Source organism: Microtus pennsylvanicus, chromosome 2 (genome assembly GCF_037038515.1).
Source record: "Microtus pennsylvanicus isolate mMicPen1 chromosome 2, mMicPen1.hap1, whole genome shotgun sequence".
Classification (NCBI taxonomy): domain Eukaryota; kingdom Metazoa; phylum Chordata; class Mammalia; order Rodentia; family Cricetidae; genus Microtus; species Microtus pennsylvanicus.
In genome coordinates this window covers 141,447,582-141,471,312 of record NC_134580.1, presented here as the reverse complement: position 1 = coordinate 141,471,312, position 23,731 = coordinate 141,447,582, and the positions used below count along the sequence as shown (strand labels likewise).

Below are 23,731 nucleotides of genomic sequence, written 5' to 3'. Positions count from 1 at the left end.
ACCTGCCACACTAAGCCCTGGCCCAACCCTGGCGGTTGTGTGGGTCCCCCGAGCCAACCAGAAGCCACTGAGTGTCCAGGTGGTAGTGAAGCATCTTCGTTCTTAGAGATTTGGACTTTTGGCTGTACACAGAATCTGTATCTGGGTCTAAGTCCCCAGCAGAATAGGAGGATAGCTGTGCAGATCCCAGCTGTGTGGGCTCTCCCCTGGAGTGCTTGGTTCCCATTCAAAGGGCAGGGCAAATCAGAGGTGTCTACAGGTGTCAGCCTGCCCAGGCTGTGTCTCTCAAGTCCCTCAATGTACTGGGGGACCAGAGGGTGGCGGTGGAGGGTGTTCCCAGCCTCACCAGTCCCTGGGTCTTTCCAGTCTCTGACAAACATCAGTTCAAGAACGAGCAGGTGATGTATCGCTTCCGCTACGATGACGGCACCTACAAGGCTCGCAGCGAGCTGGAGGACATCATGTCCAAGGTAGGACGTCCTTCAGCCTGTGGCCCCGATCCAGCTAGAGGTCCCTGCAGAACAAGCCTATGTCCCTCATAGCCTGCCCCTGCCCACCCTCATTTTCCCAGCAGTCTAGAAGATGTAGCTGATTCAGACCTTGCTCTTGCTTGTAGGGCGTGAGACTCTACTGCCGTCTGCATAGCCTCTACACCCCTGTGATCAAGTAAGTCCCCATGGCGTACCTTCCTGACAGTATCTGCATGGCCCCACCAGTACCTGGACCTCTCTGAGACTCAGGCTTCTCCATCAGACAGGGTTAATCACTGAGCTCCTCTGTCAGGCCATCAGGATGAAGTGAGTGGATTTGTGGGGTGTCCTGCAGGGATAGTAAGGGGCAGGTTGACATTGACTGGATCTATGTACTGGTTCCCAGCTGCGTGACCCTGGACAGTCCTCCACCTTCCTGTGCCTCACCATTCCTGTCTGAGGCAGTGTGTGAAGTGGGATGCACCTCAGGGCCTCTGCGCTTGCTGCTGCTGTGGGATGCTCTCTCCTACATAGCCTTGGCTCTCATGGCTTCCCAGAGCCTCCCTGTCAGGTCGGCTTCCCTGGCTGCCTTTACATTTTAATTTCCTGGAATGGGGCCCCAGGAAGGGACACATGCTCCGCCACTGAGTTCCATCTCAAGCCTGTCCTGGCACCCTCCCTGTGTCCCACCCAGGAACAGAGTCATGCTTTCTGGTGCTCTGTGCCTGTGTTTGTCACCCCCAGGGACACCTGTCCCCATGAGGTTTGCAAATGCTCCAGGATACGGAGCATTTGCATTTTTTTTTCTTTTCTGAGACGAGGTCCCTCTGGGTAATCCTGTCTGTCCTTTGTAGACCAGGCTGGCCTTGAACTCACAGAAATTCACCTGTTTCTGCCTCCCAAGTGCTGGGATTAAAGGTGTCTGCCAGCACCACCTGGCAGATTTTTTTTTAATTTAATAAACTTTTATTTTCATTTTATGGGCTGCTTGAGCCTGAATTCAAATGGCTATGTGGCAGGGCATTGACCTCGAGTGGCGCAATCCAGCACTAGTGTTTGTTGAGTGACTGTTTCTATTCCAGCCAGCGGGCTCGCCAGCAGCTTAAAGTTACAGTGCTGAAGTCACGGAAAGTATGCTCGTAGGCTCCTGGCATCAGAAACGAGTGGGTCAGTCTCTGTTAGGAAGCCTGTGGTTGTGGGTGGAGAGACAAGGACAGGGCGACATGACTGTTGTCCCAGGGACTTCATCCATCCAGTTCGTGGTCTGTGATGTCAGGCCCTGCAAACGCTTCACCCACAGCCCTGCCTCCTCTCTCATTCCTTTTGCTGCTCTGTGCTGGTCCTAGGAGGTAGTGGCAGACGGGCCCAGCCTCTTCCTGGATTCCAGTGACCTCTGCCTGTGTCCAGTGGCCTCCTGGGCCCCTCTGGCCTCTGCTGGTGCCCAGCGGCCTTCTTAGCTCTGTGACCTCTGCCTGTTTGTTCCCTACTGGCTTTCCCTGGGCCTTCCAACCTGCTGGCCTGACTTCCTTTTTCTTTTTTTAGATTGTGGTGGGGATGTACTAGGATCCTTGCTTCGTCTCACAGCTGACCATACCTAATCCTGAACATACTTCAGCAGCTCCAACCAGAGCTGTAGAACTCTGTGTTCATCAGCTTAAGGCTGAGTTTGTCACTGTTTGACTGCTCAGGTCCCACAGCTCCAAAGGCTAGCCATGTAGAGTGCGTACTTTACCAGGACACCCCTGTGCCCTCCAGGTTTAGGTTTTGCTCTGTTCTTAGAGCCCAGCCTGCCCTTAGCCACGTGTGTGTCAGCACCAAAACAAGGCAGAGGAATGGGGGAGCCTCGCTCACCCTTCTTAGAAAATCAAGGTTCCCCAGCCATGGACTGTGGATGTTTGGCCAGGAGAGGTCCTTGCTGTAGAGACATCTGGTGCTATACGATGCTCATGGTCCTCAGTGTGGCACTCCACCCCAGGGCAAACCTGTCTGTGCTGGCAAAGCTGCCTCAAGAGCCATGACTCCACAAAGAAGTCCCCTGGTCTAGAGAGTGTCTGCAGCCCGAGGCCTTCTCTTCATCTTCTGGTGGGGCAGCTGGCCCATAAGTCAGGAGTGGGTCAACCTCTTCTCCATGTCTGTTGAAGATCTTCCAGCTGGAGCAGGCTCCAGAAACCAACATGCCCCTCCCCCATGCAAGCCAGTCATTGTCCAACATGCCTCCCCCCTCCCATGCAGCCAGTCGTTGTCCAACATGCCTCCCCCCTCCCATGCAGCCAGTCATTGCCCAACATGCCTCCCCCCCATGCAGCCAGTCATTGCCCAACATGGCTCCCCCATGCAGCCAGCCATTGTTCAACATGCCTCCCCCCCATGCAGCCAGTCATTGTCCAACATGCCTCCCCGCCCATGCAGCCAGTCATTGTCCAACATGCTCCCCCCATGCAGCCAGTCATTGTCCAACATGCCTCCCTCCCATGCCACCACTCATTTGTCCTCCTCTTCCTCAGGGACCGTGATTACCACCTGAAGACTTACAAATCTGTGGTCCCTGGGAGCAAGCTGGTGGACTGGCTGTTGGCGCAAGTGAGTATGAGCAGCCCCAGACTCTGTGGTTTGGGATTAGCCATGTAGCTGGGGACAGCAGCGTAGCTAGGGGCAGACCCAGCTCCTTTCTGCTCTCTGTGTCTAGAGGGTGACCACACAGGGAACCTCTTAGCAAGGGACTATGTCTCTGGGCAGCGGCTTCCTTTCATGTAGTGTCCTGGTGCTCAGTGCCGGTGTTTACGCCCAGCCTTCTACCTTTCCGCCATCCGACTGTGCGGTCTTCAGGCTGGCTGCTTCGTCGTCACACAGTGGCAGCCCCAGCTCCAGGCATTGCACCCACACAGAACTGCAAAGGCAAGCAGCAGGGAGAGTTGAGCCTTTTCATTTCATGTAATGTTAAGGGAGAAATGCCTCAAGTTCTCCCTGTCCAAATGGTTTGTCCTCTCAGGTGTCACCAACCGGGAGGAGCCCCACTTAAATGCTTAATCCAGTCCATGTGAAAGAGACCAGGAGTGTTGAGGGGTCCTGGATGTCTCAGGATCCAGCCTGGGGTGCCTGGGGACAGGCTCACATGCATGGGTGGTGAGTCAGAGTTGAGACCCTAAAGGTCAGGAGTACCTAGCTCAGAGAAACCAGCCATGCTATGTGTGACCTCAGACCGTGGTGTGTCATCTTATTTGACCCTCAGGACGCACTGAACCCTTCCAGTGTAACAAATGGGGAGCCTAAGGCTTAGGTCATGTGACTTGTTCTGAGTGCACAGCCAGATAGGGAGTGCTGTGTGGGGACGCACCGCCTTGATAATAACCCAGCCATGGGCTTATGGTGACCAGGAGCAGCACATGCTGGCCTTCCTCCTTTGTGCCTTCTGGACCCAAGGGCCAGTGCCAGCAGCAGGGCAGAGAAAGTGGACAGTTGCGTCCTCTGAGCACCCCTTGCATTAATCACCGGGGCCCAGCAGATGGTGTTGCTAATGGTCTGGACATCTTAGTCACAGGAGGGGCCACATGGGCCATGCAGGGAGTGGACACAGATAAATGCAGTGTGGCAGAGCCACCACCTTGGGGCCAGTGATTGCCCTTTGGAATCTTAGTTTCCCTGTCTGTGATGTGATGGCTCACACAACCCTCAGAAAGCCTCCTTGTCATCGGGCAACCTGGATCCGCCCTCCCGTTTGTGCCTTAGTTTCCCCAGCTGTCAAGGAGTCAGTCAGTGGAGAGATGGAGCGTGGTGGGCATGGTGTCTGTGGTGATCTGTGTGCATCCAACCCTGTTTTGCTTCCACTGGTCCCTTGAAAAGTCAGGTGACGAGATGGGGATGGCTTTTCTGTGTGCCAGGTGGGGGTGTGTGCCAGGCAGGGGTGTGCACATTTTGCTCCCAGGAGCTTGGGGAAAACCCCATGACTCTCAGTTTAGAGACAGCAGCAACTAGAGATGAGTTAGAGGACACCGCCCAAGTTGTCCTCCCCCTCCCCCTCCAACTTGTCCTCATCTGGGGCACCCATATCTGTCACCATGGCTTACCCTGTGTCCCGAGGAGCCTCCTTGTTGATAGGACAGGCGGGCTAGGCTGGTTCTGAGCCCTTTGCAAGCCAAGTGGACGCCAGAGGCCCACTAGTCCTCTTGGACCGAACACCCAACCAAGGCTACCTGGATTGGCAGTCAGTCCCCTACGGGTAGGGGCAGTTGCTGCGGACTGTTCCTCCCTGTTGCCTCCTCTGTCCTAACTCCAATTTTGCCATCCCCCTGCCACTGGCCTAGGATCCCTTAGGAGCTGTTTGTCTTCTCTGTGATCCTCAGCTGATAATACAGTGAGCGCTGAGGCCAAGAGTCTCTCAGCCCCTCTCCAGGGTCCCCAATCTTCCCCCACAATTCCTTCTGGAGTCCCTACACCTGGTCCTCATGACTGGCCTCACAGCTGCTGGAAAAGCAATCAGGTCCCTTTGGCTGGGAGTACCCTCCTCCACCCTCTACAAGGAAGGTCAGGCCTGCTTGGCTAGGTGTCTGGCAGCCCTTCTCTTCTGTGTACTGTAACAGTTGCATGCAGGGCTGGCTGCCTGTGTGTCTGGAAGCCTCTGAGCCTGGCCCCTAGCCGTCGAGGTGCTCCCAATCACAGTCCTTGATTCAGTCGGCAGCTGTGCCTGAGCCTGCCTGCCCAACTCCATGCTAAGGTTCTGGTCTCTCTCTACCTGGTTAGCAGTGAGGGTTTTTTTTTGAGTTCTAAGTCCGTTGTGTTGGGATACACCTGTGCTTCAAGCATTTGGGAGGCCAAAGTAGGGGAGGGGGAGAATCCAAATTCTTGCCTGAACTGCAAGCAACACAAATATGCTGGTTTGGGGAGGGGTGGGAACTAAGGGCAGGCACCAGGAGTCAGGTCCCTGCTCCCCATCCTTTGAGATCAGCCAGGTGTCCCAAGTTCTGCTGACATGTTGTAAAGACAGAAAACCTAAATGAAAGGTGACTGTCGGAGGCCACATATCTAGAAACGCGCAGCCGTCAGTATTTCAGCGGCATCCGCATGAGTCAGACTTCTGCCCATGATGCCATCACATCCTCACATGGCTTTGTCACTGGTGTCCTCTTTCCAGAGGTCTGCAGAAGCCGTTGCAGGCTTTTCAGGCACCATAGATTTCATTTCTGCCACCAGGGACACGTCTACAGACGTAGAGAACAGAACAGACTGGGATCTGTGCCTCTCAGGAGAGCAGCACAGAGGTTGGTGGCCCGGCACACTAAGGCGCACACGAGGTCTTTGGGAACCACACTGTCTGTGTCCTTCTGCTCTGCCACCATTGCAGTAGTTTACCTTGCGGTCACATTTTGATCTAGAATGATTGCAGAAGCACTGGGTGTCACTCCTTTGTTCCGGGCAGCAGTCTGTGGGCACAGGGGACTTAGCACACTTGCTGGAGGATTTTGCTTGTGTCCACCTTAACTACCCAGGTTGTTGTGGAAGGGGGCGAGAGTTTCCTTACTAGGGAGGGATCGGGAAAGGGCCGTTGTTAGGCAACCAGAAACATCTAACAGCTTGACTCTCTCGTTAGGAGTTCATTAGGAGTAGGTTCCAAACAGGTTTGGCGACCTTGATATTCAGTATGGCAAATCTCTGCCCTCATGCAGCCTGTGTCTCCCGAGTGGCAGCCTGCCATGGGTTGCCCTTAGAGGACTCAGTGCTGGCTCCCCTCATGGCATCCCCTTCTGTTCATTGCAGGGGGACTGCCAGACACGAGAGGAGGCAGTGGCGCTTGGTGTGGGTCTGTGCAACAACGGTTTCATGCACCATGGTAAGTGCAGGGCCTAGAACTCTGCTCGGGGCCTCGGGAGCCAGTTTTGCGTATGTGGTGTCTCAGCATTGAATGCTGTGCCTTGGCCTCCCCTGCCCCCCAGGTGTCTCCCATCAGTGTTGCTGGTCATCTTCTCCCTTCTAGCCTCTGCCTCCTTTCAACGGGTGACCACTGTGTGCCCGGCATGGTGCCGGGTGGTGCCATGGAGAGGCTCAGAATCTGGTATATGTGCATGTGTGTCCCACTCTGTGTATCAGACAACCCAACATGTCTTATGCATGGATGAACAGGTGCTGTGGTGGCTTGCCCTGGCTTGGACACAGATACAGGCTGCAGAAGTGTGAGTTGGTGGCAGGAGACTGGTCCTGGCAGGCCTCAGGTCATCTCCCTGCCTCCAGGTGCTTTGCTGTAACTCAGAGTTAGTGAACTTGCTCTGCAAAGGGCCAGGCAGGAGGTGCTGAAGCAGCCACCACAACACTGGAACAAAAGGGGTGTGGCTAGGTGCTGATAAAACTTTATTTAGGAAAATAGGCTGGGAGCCATTTGTCTGTCTGTGCCCATGGCCCAGGTCTAGGCTCACCTTAGCTCACTCCCCCTAGGCTTAGCTCCCCTGTAGCCTCAGTTTCTCTCCAGGAGCCTTACAGTCTTATCCCCTCAGCTGAAGGGACCAGGCTTGGCCACCCATTGGGGCTGTTTCCTTCTCAGAAGCTGTTTGTACCCTCTGATAGCGCTGGCCCTGCCGCCTGTCCTCTGCAGGAGCCTCTCATTTGTGGCTGAGGATAATTGTGGTCCACTCAGCCTTGTTCCCGGAAGGCAGCTGTCTGGGGATGCTATACAAGGAGGGGCACTTGGGCAGCCCTGATGCCCTCAGGGCCCTTCAGGGAGGGAGATGGCAGGCTCTGAAGCTCCCCCGCACCCTGCCACGAACTCAAATATGTGCTAAAATAGGAAAGGGCTGAAAGTTAGGGTGTGGCTGTGGCAAAAGAGCAGGGTTAGCTCAGAGTGGAGGAAGGGATGGCACCTCCCACCATGTCTGAACTGAGCCTCGGAACCGCGGGAGTCTTCAGGGAGGGACTTAAGCAGAGAGGGAAAGCGAGGCTCACCGTAGCAGCCTTAGAGCCGTCCCAGGGACTTGGTCTTCTTATTCTGCTAGAGGAGAAAGCTGAAGCACAAAGAGGTTAAAGTATTAGATGGAAGGATTTGAACCCAGGTCTGTGTGCTCAAAGCTGGGAAAAGGGAGCAGGGCCTCCCTTGGCTGTGCTGGTGACTCAGAAGTCTCAGTACTGCCATGTCTGCTGGGACTTCACGGCTCAGATGCAGCGCTGACTCTTCCTCCAGCTCTGGAATCCTCTAACCCCATGTTTACAATGGAGACTAAATAAGCAGGCTGCCTGGAGCCTGGCTGCCCTGCTTCGGATGCAAGTAGCAATTTGTGTGTCTGTTCTGAAGAGGTGATGGGGTGACCCGGGAACACTCACACACAGGTAGTTTCCCTGGAGGAGGAGGAACCGCCACCTTGAAGAAGTGGTGTCTGGAGGCATCTGTGCTCGGGCTGCCTTACCCCAGAGGCTCATAGGCCTTCGACAGCTGCTAACTCTGGGCTTTGCTGTACCCTCTGTTGTGTTTCTCTGCGTAGCCCAGGCTGTCCTGAAACTCACACTGTAGACCAGGCTGGCCTCTAACTAGGAGATCCACCTGCCTCTGGCTCCCAAGTGCTGGGATTAGAGGCATGCGCCACTATGCCTGGTCTTTTTGTTTGTTTTTTATATGATTTCTTGTTTTAAATTTGTGTGTGTGCTCGCCTGTGCATCACATCCCCCGGAGCTGGGCTTGCAGGTGGTTGTGAGCTACCCAGTATGGGTGTTGGGAACCAGCCTGTGTGTGTATGTGTGTGGCTGCGTTCATGTGCACGTGAGGCAAGAGGTGGACATTAGATGTCTTTCCTCAGTCACTTTTCATTTTGATTTTTGAGACAGGATCTGTCTCTGAACCCAGAGCTGAGGTAGACCTGGGCTGCACCTGGCATTTATATGGCTACTGCGAATCCGAACTCGGGTCTTAATGCTTGCGCACGGCTTCAGCCGTGTCAGATTTTTAAAGAATCAGATAGCTTGCCCTTCATGTGGCGTTCACACTTTGGTACACAATTTTGCTTTAGTGTAATACTCTCTTGGCCAAGCCACATTTGTCCAGGGCTTGCTTCTAGCCTGTGGCTGCCGGTTGGCAAAGGCTACCGAGCCACTGCCATCTGACCACGTACTGTGTGTCTGTGGCTTACAGTTCTCGAGAAGAGTGAATTCAAGGATGAATCCCAATACTTCCGCTTCCACGCCGACGAGGAGATGGAGGGGACTAGCAGCAAGAACAAACAGCTTCGCAATGACTTCAAGCTGGTGGAGAACATCCTGGCCAAGCGGTTACTGGTAGGAGCACAGTGGGACTACCATACCTTTCTTCCCGAGTCTCCTGCGGCTCGGGAGTGGAGCAGCTTCAGCCAGTGGCCAGAGCAGGGCATGCAGCTCTAAGCACGAGTCTCGGGCACAGGAAGCCAGGTCACCGTGCCAGCCAAGATTGCATTCCTCCCAACTGGGGTTGCAGGTGCTCCTGTTTTTTCATCTACCCCACACCCATAACCTCACGGTGCCTCCCTAGTTACCTACGGCACTGTAGGTTTCAGGAGTCTGTGTCCTGCCTGCATTAAGGAGCCTTGAGGGTCTGCAGTCGGGAACATTTCCCTGCTAAGTCAGGAATGCTGGTATCTTAGCCCACCTGGGTGCTGTGCCTGCTGTCTGGCACACTTCCCCCATCTCTGAGATTCTCGAGTGTTGCTCCCCCTGACGTTCCTCTTGCTGTGTTCCCCAGACACATTCCCCTCCAGTCACGATCAACAGCACAGCTGGGGCAGGTTCAGTAGTGTCCCCAGTGCCCACGGAGCTCCTGCTGACTCACTGTGGGTACGTGTGTACCCGCACACCAACTCCCAGGATCCCAGCACATTTCCTGGCCATCCTGCCCTGGGGAAAGTGTCCCCCCCAGTTCCCTTTTACCCATTCTTCTGGCAGATAGGATCCATTCCCTTCATGTTAAAGGGCTACTGAGCCCTTGATGTGAGGACAGCAGAGAGACTCTGGGATGCAGGGGTGGGAGGGTGGGAGAAGCAAGCCGACAGGTGATCAGTACTGGCCTCTGGGACGAGAGGGTGGCATCCCCTCATTCAACATAGATGTGTTTTGTGCCTACTGTGCCCCACGACATTCTGCTATCACTCCAGTCCACTGGCCTGGCCCTGCAGTCCAGTCTGCACCCTTACCCTGCAGACTTGGGGCCCCAGCTGCTGGATCGTAGTCCGTGGTGAGCAGGGTGGTGTTGCTCCCACCTCGCTGCCTCAAGTGCGTCTTGGCCTCGGGCTTTCAGATCCCGCCGCAGGAAGACGACTACGGCTTCGATCTCGAGGAGAAGAACAAGGCTGTGGTGGTGAAGTCTGTGCAGAGGGGCTCACTGGCAGAGGTGAGACCCCAGGGTGGCCACTCAGTAGGGCAGTGTCCCAGCTGGCAGAGGTGAGACCCCAGGGTCCACTCAGTGGGGCAGTGTCCCATCTGAGCATGTCTGCTGGCAGAGGTGAGAACCCAGGGTGGCCACTCATTCAGTGGGGCAGTGTCCCAGCCGGGTATGTCTTCATGTCTTTGGAGGTGGGGCAGCTCAGCAGGTTCTGGGATGCCGGCTGATGCCTTTCCTATTTTGCTTCTATGGGGAACTTAGTCTGGAACTTGTCTGAGATGCAGGGTAGCTGGGAAATGGGACTGCGGTTCTGGCGTGTTCCACCAGCGCCACCTGCTGTACTCCTGGGGATGTACAGGGAAAGCAGAAGTCTCTCTTGAAGGGGTTCTTTCTCAGTTGGCTCGGGGCACCTCATGGCCTACTGGGTTAGCAGGAGGTGGGGGTTGGGGGTGGGGGGCTAGAAGTTTGGGTCATGTTGATGTTCATTCCACATTCTTGGTCACATTCTCATGGTCACAAAGTGGCCACCCCACTGACCTTTGTGCCATGACAAGCAGTGGCTGGCCCTGACCATTTCCTCCCATGGGAATTGCCACCCACCCTTGCCTCCTTGATCTTTTATTTACAGCTCAGAGCTCAGAGCCTGGGCTCACACACCTCTTACCACTCGTCCAGAGGGAATGAATGAGCTTCCTGGTGCTTCTCTCTAGATGGCTGGCCTGCAGGTGGGGAGGAAGATCTACTCCATCAACGAGGACTTGGTGTTCCTGCGGCCCTTCTCTGAGGTGGAGACAATCCTCAACCAGTCTTTCTGTTCCCGCCGCCCGCTACGCCTCCTGGTGGCCACCAAGGCCAAAGAGTGAGTGTGGCCCCAAGGCAAACTCAGGTCTTCCTGATCTAATTGCATGTGTCCCAAGTGCACGTGTGTGAGTGGTGTCTCAGACTTGGGGACACAGGCCCATCTGTGTAGATACAGTTCCTACCTTCCGTAGATTCAGGTGGAGTTGGGGTGTGGACAGGGGACAGGTGTACACAGGACAGGAGTGAGGTGATTAGTCAGATGGAGGTGGATATGTATGGTTGAAGAAGACAGAGTGTGCAGAGAATAGGGGCCAGAGAGATGCCACTGGGGACTGTGGTGACTCTCAGAGATTACTGAGAGTCTGGGAGGGAATCCTGGGGCTGAGGGCTCTGGAAGGATGAAGAATCTGGCACAAAGACCCCCAGGTCACCTTGTTCACGGTGTGGTAGAGGGACAGAGGCAGTGAGGGGTTGGAGTGGAGTGGGAGACAGGAGAGGTGGATACAGCCCAGGGGCCAAGCCCTGTGGCTCCTTATGCCTGTGGCAAGGTCCCATGGATGGCCACTGGAGATGGAAGCTTCCCCCGGGCTGCAGGTAGACGCAGGTGGCAAGCTGGCAGCTGCACAGCTTGCAGGTCAGGGTGGACCACGTCTAGATGTAGTGCAGAGGGCATACTTGTATTTTAAGATTATGTATTTGGTGCCATAATTTCCTGTAATTGGTCCAAATGTTGGCTGTGAGCTGTGGAGAGTTTTCAGTGGACCGGCGGGGAGGAGGGAGTCAAACGACCCTTTCTCAGGGGTCATCTAAGACCACTGGAAAACAGAGATTTGCATTACAATTCATAACCCCAACAATATTACAGTTATGAAATAGCAATGAAAATGATTTATGGTTGGGGGTCACCACAACATGAGGAACTGTATGAAAGGGACTCAGCATTAGGACGTTTGAGGACCACTGGTTTAGACTATTTCTGTAAGAAGAGATGATGTGGGGGAAAGGTGACAGGTAAGGCTTGTCTGCTAGGTGCCAGAGGTGGAAGTCCTCAGGGTTTAAAGTTCTGAGAACAGGCTCTCAGGGCGATTCTTCCTGCCTGGTAGGCATAGAAGGAACCATACTGTGTGGTAGGGACATGGCTGAGGCAGGGCGACAGAAAGCTGCATGGCAGTTCAAGATAAGTGACACCTGCCATTCCCCTTAGCTGGTGCCTCTCCTTGATACCTGCTACCCCAGCTTGTGTCTCCCATGATATCTAGCCCCCAGCTGTTCCCTCCCCTTGATATCTGCCTCCCCAGCTAGTGCATCCCCTTGATAACCATACCCCCCAAGCTCGTGCCTCCCCAGCTAGTGTGTCCCCTTGGTATCCACCCCCAGCTGGTATCTCCCCTTGATATCCACCCCCTCAGCTGGTGTCTCCCCTTGATATCCACCCCCAGCTGGTGTCTCCCCCTTGATATCCACCCCCTCAGCTGATGTCTCCCCTTGATATCCACCCCCTCAGCTGGTGCTTCTTCTTGATTCCCACACCTCCAGCCTTGCCTCCCCTTGATATGTGTTGCCTTCTCAGCTGGCATTGTCCCTCTCTGCTTTGGTTGATGGCCTTTTGACTCTTTGCCATGAGCTTTGGGGATCTGGTTGACTGTGTTTCTGGGTACCATTCCTTTCAGGGCTGATTTCTAAGAGGCCTTGGGGATAGGGTAGGGTAGTGGTAGAAAGGGACTTCTAAGGGAGTAGGAGCCACACTTCTTTTTCTCATGGCCTGTCCCTGCCCCTGTGCCTGCTAGGACCATCAAAGTCCCTGACCACCCAGAGGCTCTGTCCTTCCAGATCCGAGGAGCAGCCCCGCCGTGTGTCTTTGCTGTGGGCAGAGGTGAGCTGGAGCCTGGTGTGCGGAGCTTCTTGGGGCTGCATTCTGCTCATGGGGAGACATGGGCCTGGTGCTCCTGTACTCTGGTATCTACTACTCTAGCCGGGACCTGCACAGGCCGTTGTAGGAGGGGAGAAGGAGCAACCAGGAGACATGGGAAGTGCTGGGACTGAGGCGGGGGAAGGGAGGCATGCCATTTAGATGGGCTGGATGTCCCCCAGGCAGGCAGGCAGACAGACAGACAGGCATAGAATTCAAAAGGCACCAGAACTCTGAATTTGGAGGCCCCACAGAATCACTTCTGTGCCCATATTGAACCCATGGATGACCAATCTGATGTTCCCATGGTTTGTGCTGGTTTTCTTTGGGGGCCATTGAAGGTGCTGTTCTGTTGTCTGTGAGGCCCAGGAGACCCCTGATTCTGGTTTCCTGATAGTCTCCCGGCGACTCCCTTTAACATTTGTATTTTCTCCTTTCTGCTTAGGGTTCTACTTGCATTGATTATATTTTAGTTTTATTATTTTATCTGTTAGTATTTTTGCTTGTGTATATACATGTGCGCAGTGTCTGTGGAGGTTAGAAAGAGGGTGTTGCATCTCCTGAAACTGGAGCTAGAGACAGTTGTGACCCACTTTGTAGGTGCTAGGAGTTGAACTCTGGCCCTCTGGAGAAGCAGCCAGTGTTCTTAGCCACCGACCCATCTCTCCAGCCCCTGGGGCTGCTGTATATCACCAATTAACAGAACACACATCAGTGGAGGCAGCTAGGATCTGACAGTATTTTACAGTGGGCTGTATCGCATGTATCTTTAAAAGGCCATTTCTTACTGTGCTAGTTTGTTCTCTCTCCAGGAGATCCCTGGCATTGTCTGTAGGCAGTTTTTGGTTGTCACCATGAGGGAAGGTATGTTATAGCATCTAGTGGCCAGATGTGGATGTCGTTGGCATCCTGTAGGATCCAGGACAGCCTCAGAGAACACCAGGGGCCCCACATCAGGTGTCAGAGAGCTAGGTAAGGTGGGCGGGAGGGGGGGTACTCTACCCGAGTAGCTGTTGAGGTCTGTGGTTGTTCACAGTGTGTGTGGCCGTGTCACTTGGCGGTTCTCAGCTGTAAGAAAGTGCCTGAGTTGGTAGATTTAGAAGAAAGGTTCAGTGTGGCTCAGGGTCAGAGTTGCTCTGGCCTTTGGAGAGAGCATCACAGCAGATGGGTCTGGCAGAGTGAAACCATTCACACACAACTAGAGTGACGACTTAAGAGGACAGGGACTCCCAGTCCCTGTCGAAGGCCTGTCACCAGTGACCAAGACCTCCCTCTCCCCATCTCTTCAAGCTTCAGTAGCCTCCCAGCAGCATCTGCCGGGGTCCAGCCGTCAGCGTGTGAGACCTTGGCTGGAACTAAGAAAGGGCTGGCACGTAGTGAGTACTAGCGGTTTCCCATGCCCAGATGTCTTGAGTCTCCCAGAGTCCCGTAACGAGATGTGCTGTGTATGAATGCCACAGATGAGGTCACTGAGGCCCAGAGAAGTGAGGTAGCACGTTGTAGGCTGCAGGGCAGCTGCACAGTTGGAAGCCGGAGACTGAGGCCTGCACTGACCACGGTCCTCCAGGCCTGCACATGTCCTAAGTAGAGGCAGCCGACCATTTCTGTCTGTCTCTAGACTTGTCAGTTAACCCACAAAAGCCTGGGTCAAGAGCCACTGTTTGGGCCTTGTGGTAGAGTTGAGAGGGATGGGCTTGAGTCGGGCAACCATATTTTGACCTGGCTTTTCTGAGCCTGTGCCCTGAGGTAGCTTTGGTGTTTCTCTCTGTCACTTGGCTTTGGTCTTTCGCTATGAGGTCATGCAGGGTTCTAAAAGACAGGGGTCTGAGGTACCACCTTGGGCTAATTGCCAGTTGTCACTAAATGGGGACACCAGCTCTGCCCTGCCCATTGCGGGTGTCAGTGGCAGCTCTCTGGTTGGCAGGTGGGAGAAGCCACAGCTTCTAGATGCAGCTGTTGGCAGGGGCAGCCTGAACGTGGCTCCTCTGCCTGGCTCTGGCCTCAAGTGCTCCTGTTCCCCAGGCTCCGAGGCTGTGGCTGCTGGGCTTTGTGCAGGCCAGTGCATCCTGAAGGTCAATGGCAACAATGTGGCCAATGATGGCGCCCTCGAGGTCTTGGAGCACTTTCAAGCTTTTCGCAACCGCCGGGAGGAGGCCCTGGTGAGCACTCAGCAAGAAGGTGGGAGCCTGGGGAGATCTGGGCTGGGATGTGAGCCCTGCCAGCCTAGGTTTTCCTTGCTGAGCTGAGTGGGAAGGGCCCTTTACAAATGGGGCTTTGTAACTGTAGTGTGTAACATGTGCTGTATGCCACGAGCCACATTGACTGCAGAAACCGCTCTTGCGTGGATGGGGGCCAGGGTTCTGGTGGATGTTGACAGTCGCTCTGATGTCCACACTCACTCTCAGCAAGTGTTTACCGAGTGCCTGTCATGCGCTGTCGTGCTTCTTGGCCTTCGGGATTTAGGAGAGATGGGGACGCTTTGGCTGTGCCTCTAGTGATTTCAAAGCTGTGCTCCTGAGCTCCTATGTGGAGCTGAGGACTGAGTGTGGCCCGTGTTCCAGAGTAACATTTTAGAGGTCTCTTCAGAGGTGGCCTCATGGATGGGCATAGGACTTGTCTTGGCCTGTCCCTTCCCCTCCAAGCATGGGGGGCCTGGTCCACTGATAGTGGCTCTTTGCAGGGTCTGTACCAGTGGGTCTACCATAGCCATGAGGATGCTCAGCAGGCACGGGCCAGTCAGGGGGATGAAGACCCCCAGGAAGAGGACCAGCCTGACTCAGGTAAGGGACTGGGAGTGGGAGGAGCTTCAGTCTGGGGTCCAGGTCCATCCCATTTGGCCCTCAGAAGTGCAGCCTGTGCCAGTCCCCTTGGCTCTGTGACAGCTCAGTGTGGGCCCCCATCTTTAGTCGCTCACACTGAGGCCTCACAGCCCAGAAGAGTCTCTCTGGGTCCTGTTTCTTTCTGGGACTCTTGGGAGTCCCCTGACTTGTCTGTTTCAGCTTCTAGAAACTTCTCACCTGCCTCAGCTCCTGATTCTCCTGCTGGCTGATGGCCCAGTCCTGACAACTCTTTTTCTGACTCTCCCTCCGTCTGCCCACGAAGGACCCTTATGACAACTCTTCCCGTTTACTCCTCACTGATTCGTTGGTTGCTTACTTAACAGCCCACTTGCTGACAGTGCGGCAGATCCATGGGTTATGGGATCAGAAGTGTGTGTCTTCTGTGGGCCACTGTCCTATCTTGGCCTGCAGTGTCCCCTCTAGAGTGCCTTTTGGTTCTCTATCAGTCAATTCACTTCCTCCGCTGGCTGTTGACAGGCACCACAAACTTACTGTGGCCTCATTGACACTGGCTTTCCCCAAACCTGCCCCTGGTTCATCTTTATCCTTCTGGATTCTCGGGCCTCTTTTTTTGTCCTTCCTCCCTGGTTCCTGCGGCACTCTGTCCACACTCTCTGCCCTTCTTTCCACACCCAGGGTATGACCAGTTCCCACAACCTTTGCTGGGACTGGTTTGGTCTGGTTTTTACCAGGATTATTGCAGCAGCTTGCTCACTGTCCTCTTCTGTTTGACCTCTGCCACATGTCACACACACAGTGTCCTCACAAAATGAGAACAGAGCCTTCTGTGGCCTTCTCCCTGCTCAGGGGCAAGACGAAATCCTGACCTCAGCCCCCAAAGCCTGGGGTGGGGGTGTTTGGGGGGGGGTGTGTGTGCGCGCGCATGCGCGCGCGCAAGTGTGTCTGGGCCAGCCTGGCTCCTGGTGTCGCCTCCCTTCTCTTTCTTTCTTTGCCCTCTGTTCTGCATCTAGCTGAATATATTTCTACCCCAGCTTCACACTGTGCGCACTGCCTGGGCCACTGCTCTCCCTTCACTCCGATGTCTGCTCAGATATCATCACCTCCTCAGAGGTCACCCCCTGTCCTAAAAACATAAGTCCTTCCTGGAGCTGGACCGCAGGAGGGTGTGGGCTGAGCCGAGTCAGCAAGCTTCAGCACTGGCTCGATTATCACCTCGCACCTCTCAGCCTCTCAGGTGGCTCTTTACATGGTGGCCCTGGCAACTTGGAGTCCACTTGAGAAAGAATGTCTCCTCCCTCCCTTCTATGGAGACAGTGGGGATCCAGATGGCAGTTCCCTGCTGTCTGTGGCACCAAAGTGGGCAGGTGGGGTCAGTCTCCACTGGGAATGTGGTACTTGGGCCAGCGCTTGGGAGGGTGGTTGGGTTAGTGGACCAGCAAGCAGGTGAAGCTACAGTGTGCTTGTTGGTGTGTGGCCCACCACAGCCCGCCCAAGGTGGCAGTTTCGCTCCTAGGGCTCAGTGCTAGTCTCAATGTAGTTTGCCCCTCTGGCTTCCAGCCCTGCCTCTGCTGTCCCTGGGTCCCCAGCTGAGCCTGCACGAGGACAGTGCCGTGGTGAGCCTGACGGTGGACAATGTGCACTTGGAGCACGGTGTGGTCTACGAGTATATGAGCACAGCCGGAGCCAAATGCCACGTGCTGGAGAAGATCGTGGAGCCCCGCGGCTGCTTCCGCTTGGCTGCCAAGGTCTTACCCTATTCCCAAGTCCCACCCCAGGCATCCCCACTCCACCCTTCAGGCCCTGACTGGCTGTGTTCTGGCCCCAGGTCAGGGTAGCTGATTCCTTTGCCTGGCATCGAGTCCCTTCCCCAGTGCTTACCAACTGTGGAACTGTTGGGGAAGATGGTTACTATCCTTTTAGCCTCACTTTTCCTTTCTCCAAAATGGGTGTGTCACAGCACCAACCTCTTAGGGTGTCACGGTGCAGAAAGGGGCCCCACAGGTAAGAACACTCTGCCCCCATGGTACACAGACAAGCTCAGAAGCTGTCCTCCCTCCCACAGATCCTTGAGGCCTTTGCTGCCGACGACAGTGTCTTCGTGCAGAACTGTGGGCGGCTCATGGCCATGAGTAGCGCCATTATCACCATGTCCCACTACGAGTTCCACAACATCTGTGACACCAAGCTGGGCAGCATCAGCCAGAGGATCAACTGCTACCAGGAGGTACTTGCTGCCCACGCTCCACTTCCAGCTTTTCTGCCATGTTCACCCGAGTGAGACTAAGCTTCATGGGCTCAGTCGTGGGCAGACTGTAGATGGCCCTTCAGGCATGGTCGTATCTGGGTGCCTGAGCAGTTCCTGTGGGAATTTGTTTGCCCATATCAGCTTCACTCTGAGGCTGGGCCTTCACTGCTGATCAGATGGCCTGTGACTCTAGCTGCAGCATCCCCTGACCAAATGGCCTCCCAGGGTGCTCCTGGGTGCCCCTTGCCTTGCCCTGGCCCCAGCATTGTAGTATGAGGAGGTGACCGTGCCTGAACCTCATAACTGAGGGTCGGGAGACATGGTTCCTAAGATAGTACAGCAGCTAAACTAGAGAAGGGAACCTGTCAGTGCTCGGGGTCACAGGTCCTGCGAGGCTATCCCTGTGAGAGACACTCGGGGGACCTACTTCATTCACGGCGCTCCTGTTTTCTCCGAGCAGGAATGTCGGGTCTAGAAGCCAGGATAAAGTGGCTCCAGGGGTATTCAAGGACCCACTGATGCCACCTCACACTCCCTTGTCCCCACCTCTCAGTTTGCAGTCCAACTGAAGAGCAGGGTCAGCCCCCCCTTCAAGCAGGCACCCCTGGAGCCCCACCCGCTGTGTGGCCTGGACTTCTGCCCCACCAACTGTCACGTCAACCTCATGGAAGTGTCCTACCCCAAGACCACCCCTTCGGTGGGCAGGTCCTTCAGTATCCGCTTCGGACGCAAACCCTCCCTCATCGGCCTTGACCCAGAACAAGGTACTTGCGTGCATCTCTTAGATATTGTATTAGATCTCACCTTACAGATGAGGATGCAGAAAAATGTCCAGAGGCCACTATCCAGGATGGTGTCAGTGGCTCCACAGTCACCAGGGACCCAGGCTCCTATCTTTCTGTGTGCCATCTTTTGTTTGAGTCTTTCGTCTTCACGATGCCTCTCATGGTAGAATATGGCTGCCAGAGTACCGGCCATCACGTCTGCACTCTAGGTAGGAGAAAAGATCTCAGTAGTTAGAATGTATTACCAACAGCTCTTTTCTCAGGGTGACCTAGTTCTAAGAGTGTCACACAGGTCATAGTTGTGGTTGTATTCCTTTGTGCAGAGGTTCAGGCAGGGTTCCCTCTGTGTGAGCTGGGACCTGTTTCTCATAAGCTCCCCTACCTTCACTGCAGGCCACCTGAACCCCATGGCCTACACACAGCACTGTATTACCACCATGGCTGCCCCCGCCTGGAAATGCACATCTGCAGTAGACGGGGACTCCCAAGGCCAGGGTCTCGATGACAGCAGCTTCGGGTCAGCCGGTAGCAGTCCCAACCAGCACGACCGGGGCCTGAGCTTTCTGCTCAAACAGGAAGACCGCGAGATCCAGGATGCGTACCTGCAACTGTTCACCAAGCTGGACGTGGCCCTCAAGGAGATGAAGCAGTATGTCACCCAGATCAATAGGTGAGGCCTGGCCCTGGGGCAGCTGGGGCTTCTCAGCCCAACCCTCTCTGCAGCCACTCTGAGCATCTCAGGTCCTGTGCAGCATTGCCTGGCTCTACCCACCTGCTGCCTTGAGCATCTGTGACAACCAAGTCCCTTCTTTCCAAGGAGAGCCTTCTCTAAGGAAGTGAGAGGCAAAGGCAGTGTCTTCCTGAGGCTAAAGCGCCTGTCTGTGAGAGTCTCTCTGATTTGACATTGCAGCAAATCGGGCCAATGACAAGGTGTCCCTGTTTCTGTAGGACACTGTGATGCACAAAACCGCTGCCAGCTCTGGGCAGTGATAGCTCCACGCTCACTACTCAGGAGGTGGACAGAGGTTGGTTAAACAGCGCCTGAGGTTGCTTTTGCTAAAGCCAGGAACAGGCAGTCCTGTGTAGCACATAACAAATAAATGTCCAGGCTGTGGATGCAGGAAAGAAGAGGAGGAGGAGATGGAAGGACAAGAGGAGGAAGTGGTGGTGGTGGATTAGGGAAAGGAGGAGGTGGAGGAGGAGCAGCAGGAGGAGGAGCATGTGCCATTATAGATCAAGAGACCTGAGAAATGCGTTAGCCAGGAACAGTGTCTGGGCCAGTGTAGGGACCTGCTTCCCGTACACTACCTGGAGGGAGCGTGTGGACCCAGCCAGGGCCATTTGTGTGAGACCAGGTGCCAAGTAATGCTGAGGGGAATTAATTTTGTGTGACACTGCGAAAGCTGTGCAGTCAAGTTTAAGAACGGTAAGAAAGCCTCCAACCAGGGCTAGAGAGAAGGCTCAGCAGTTAGGAGCACTGGCTGCTCTTCCTAGAGGACCCAAGTTCAATTCCCAGCACCCACATGGCAGCTCACAGCTGTTTGTAACTCCAGTTCCAGGGGTCTGGAACCTTACAGATGTACACTCAAGCAAAAAATAAACAAGCAAATAAGTAAATCAATATAAAAAGAATAGAAAAAAAGGCAAGCTCCTTCCTACCTTGGTCTGCGTTGTGGGGTCTCTGGGCGTGTAGGGTATCTGGCTACTGCTTGCGCAGGGTCATGATATCCTCCTCCACTTGACAGCCCAGACTGTCTCCACACACTGCCCTATAGCCCCTGGTGGGCACATTTATGTAAAATTCTTACCGTCACTTACGGGTGCTAGGTGAGGCCCAGTGTCTCTTATATGCTTCAACACTATCAGCAGCCTGCCACGTGGGTCCTGCTGTCACCCCGTTTTCCAGAGGAGGAAACAAGGCTCAGAAGGAATAACTGGTCTCTAGCCTAGGAAATGCCTGCGTGAGAGGGCAGCGGGCCCATCTAGCTACAGAGTCCATACTCTTAGCTGATATTCACTGTGGCTGCCTGCCAGAGGCCAGAGTCTGTCCACCACATGCTCTGCTTTTTAAATGAAGTTTTACTGTGGACATACCTGCCAGTGGTGTGCTGCAGTGTTGGAGTTGGTGGCTGTAACTGGGGTGCTCTGACCTCTGCAGCAGCAGAGTTGGTGGCTGTCACCCAGGTTCTGTGACCTGCAGACCCTGGGTTTCTTGTTTACTTTTCTTTTTTTTTTTCTTTTGAGACAGTCTCATGGAGCTGAGGCTGCCCTAGAGCTTGCTATGTAGCTGAGACTGACCTTGAACTCTTGACTACACACACACACACACACACACACACACACACACACACACACACACATATTCCAGCCTCCAGAGTGCTAGGGACTACAGGTGTGACCTTCCCAGCCTGTGTGAGGTGTTTATAGTCAGGTCCAGCAGGAGGCAGTGCTGAGCACCCATGGAGTTGATGGCAGGACTTCAAGGGAGGGAAAGACCTACTGGGTGACTCCATCACTCCCCCCACCCCCCGTGGAGTCAGAGATGAGGTGGAGCTGAGCCCCACCTGGTGTGGCAGTGCCGCCGGCTTATATCCTTACCTCCAGTGCCTTTGCCTTGCTCTGGCAGGCTACTGTCTACCATCACAGAGCCGACCTCAGCTGTCCTCTGTGACCCACCCTCGGTGGAGGAGACCTCATCTTCCCCGCCAGTCAGCGAGGAGAGCGAAGTGGACAGGACTGACCATGGAGGCATCAAGAAGGTGTGTTTCAAGGTCTCAGAGGATGAGCAGGAAGACTCAGGCCACGACACCATGAGCTACCGTGACTCCTACAGGTGCGTGTGACCATCGAGGCCTGTGGAAAAGGCAAGACTGTGATGTTTCCCAAGATGCAGGGGCTCAGTCTCTGGGATAACAGTGTGTGTTTGGTGGGTCAGGGGGATCTGAGCCTCTCAGAGAATGTTCCAGAATGCCTCCTTGGCTCCCTTGTCCTGAGCTGAGGCCTCCGAGCCTGGTATGTGGACACCGTTCATTCTGGGTACTCCATATGTTCACAGGTGTAGGAGAGCCAGGGTTCTGTGATGTGTGTGTGGGGGGGGGCTCTGTAGACCCAAGGAGACAGACATTTTCTTGAGTTTTCTGCAAGGATGGGAGTGGTACTTCTGCAATTGTTAAATTTATCCTGAAAATACCAGCAGGGTATTAACTACTGACCGGACAAAAACCAGAACTTGCTGGGATGTGACAGGTGACCTTCATTACTACAGAGAAGGGAACCCAGTGGAAATGACATGGTGTCTGACTCGGGGTCAGAATCTGTCTCAGCCTTCAGTATGTGGGCAAAGTCTGAAGGCGCAGGATTGGGGAAGCCAGCCTGCCTGGTGTCAGTTCCCTTTCTATGCTCACGAGGTCTACCTGGTCCCCATCACCACCTTTCACCGTGACTCTGCAGCAGGATGTCCTGACTGCTTTGGCATTCTGTGTCCTTGGGGCACTGTCCCAGGTCCGTGTCTCCCCCCCCCCTCGCACCTCCGCCTCTTTTCTTACATCTTTGGCTCTTGGATTTTTGCTTTGTCACAAAGCTGTGGGATCAGTGTTGGCAGGGTGGCTTCTTGCTCCCTTGTCCTGCTGAGTTCTTTTTGGTCAGGTGTGGTGTGGGCAGGTGTGTCCAGGGCTCATGAGAGCAGCAGAGTGTTCAGAAACCTGGGTGACGCTGACACCTGAGTGATGGGAGTCCTGCCTGTGTTTCTGAGCTGGACCTGAGTGAGTTTGCTCATCTCAGACATGGGTACCGGCCCAGCCGGACTAACCCTCTGCTGCCTCTAGCCGGGCATCCGTCCAAGGCGAGGAGTTTTGTCTGCACCTCAGAAGGTGAGCTCCAGGGGCTGGGATTAGGGTAACTCAGGTGTTTCTTGTCCCATTGCAGCGAATGTAACAGCAATCGTGACTCTGTCCTGTCCTACACCAGCGTGAGAAGCAACAGCTCCTACCTGGGCAGTGATGAAATGGGCTCAGGTGAGCAGGCGGTGGCCATGAGAGTATAGCCTTGGATAAAGGGGCTTTTCTGGGGCGTCCTGATGGCAGGGTCGCAGTGGGGATCTGGGGGCTTGTTCTGCCGCATTTTATCATGCTCCTTGGCATCATGGGATGGGACAAGTTTTTCAGAAAATATTTACTGTATGCTCAAGATCAGCTAGGGGTCCTGGGGACACAGCAGCCAGTGGAATGAAGGAAAGAACCAGCTATTACTAGTGTCGGAGACATGGAACAAGTGAACACACACACGCACGCACGCACGCGCGCGCACACACACACACACACACACACACACACACACACACACACACGCATGCACTCACGCACGGCACGCACCCTCCCACCCACCCACCCCAAGTGACATTGCCGTGTGTGCTGTGTGCCTGTGAGAGACCTCTGATCTCATTCAAGCCATGCAAGCTGAGGGATTCCCTAAAAGTGACCCCCCCATTCTGCCCAAAATTCAAACAGCACAGAAAGTTCAAAGAAGTGTGTGAAAAGCTGGGTTTTCTTTCTCCCATCAGTGGCTTTTACTACTGTGAGGCTACTGTCTAGGGGTGGTCAGAAGGTTGGCATGAAGGTAGACGACTGGACCAACATTAGCCTCGCCTGATGACCTAGATAGTGCTGTGCTGGGGGCATTGAGCCAGAGCCAGACACTTGGCGGTTTTAGTTTTCATTTTAGTTATCTGTCAGCTTCAGACTTTAAAAAAATAAAATCATTGTATACGTGGGTATCACTTAGTGGTGGAGCAGTTGCCCAGTATGTATGGGGTCCTGATTCGGTCCCCAGCTCTGGAAGAAAAAAAAAAGGAAAAATTCATCTTCTGACCAGGCTTCACCTTCACACGTTTTATTATTGAATACCCCCTCGTGTCCCCTGTGAGGTGTCACCCTCCTGGGTCTCAGGCTACCACATCAGCTCTCCATTTCCCATGTGTCCAGTGAAGTCTGCAGTGAAGTCTGTCCATGAGGATATAATCTTAATTCTACAGCAGTTTAATGGAAGGAAGGAAAGGGGAAGGAAGTCGAGGTGAGAGCAGACTTTACATACTTGGGTAGCACATGAGCTGTGTGATGGATGGGAAGGCATCTGGGGAGCACTGCTGAGGGTGCTCGTGTGAGGGCTGGTAAGATTAGCTGGGAGCACTACGGAGTGTGCTCCGTGATGGAGCTGGTAAGATAGCCTTGGAGCACTGCTGAGGGTGCTCGTGTGAGGGCTACTCAAGTAGGCTGGGAGCCCTGCTAAGGAGGCTTGTGTGATGGATCTGGTAAAATAGGCTGGGAGCACTGCCGAGGGTGCTCGCGTGAGGGCTGGTAAGATAGGCTTGGTGACTCATGCCTGTAATCCTAGCATTCAGGAG

At 54.5% G+C, this 23,731-nt stretch overlaps 1 protein-coding gene across 1 annotated transcript in view; it reads left to right on the top strand.

Annotated features, from left to right (window-relative positions):
* Positions 1-23,731, top strand: part of Prex1 (phosphatidylinositol-3,4,5-trisphosphate dependent Rac exchange factor 1) — a 154,594-nt gene that overhangs the window by 116,648 nt on the left and 14,215 nt on the right. The window contains exons 12-27 of the mRNA XM_075963110.1: positions 367-470; positions 617-666; positions 2,975-3,050; positions 6,222-6,294; positions 8,575-8,717; positions 9,709-9,801; positions 10,503-10,651; positions 12,381-12,466; positions 14,525-14,661; positions 15,183-15,282; positions 16,861-17,048; positions 17,366-17,527; positions 18,102-18,312; positions 18,727-19,003; positions 20,960-21,166; positions 22,258-22,346. Of these exons, the coding sequence (XP_075819225.1) occupies positions 367-470; positions 617-666; positions 2,975-3,050; positions 6,222-6,294; positions 8,575-8,717; positions 9,709-9,801; positions 10,503-10,651; positions 12,381-12,466; positions 14,525-14,661; positions 15,183-15,282; positions 16,861-17,048; positions 17,366-17,527; positions 18,102-18,312; positions 18,727-19,003; positions 20,960-21,166; positions 22,258-22,346 (2,145 nt within the window). The remainder of the gene's footprint in view (positions 1-366; positions 471-616; positions 667-2,974; positions 3,051-6,221; positions 6,295-8,574; positions 8,718-9,708; positions 9,802-10,502; positions 10,652-12,380; positions 12,467-14,524; positions 14,662-15,182; positions 15,283-16,860; positions 17,049-17,365; positions 17,528-18,101; positions 18,313-18,726; positions 19,004-20,959; positions 21,167-22,257; positions 22,347-23,731) is intronic.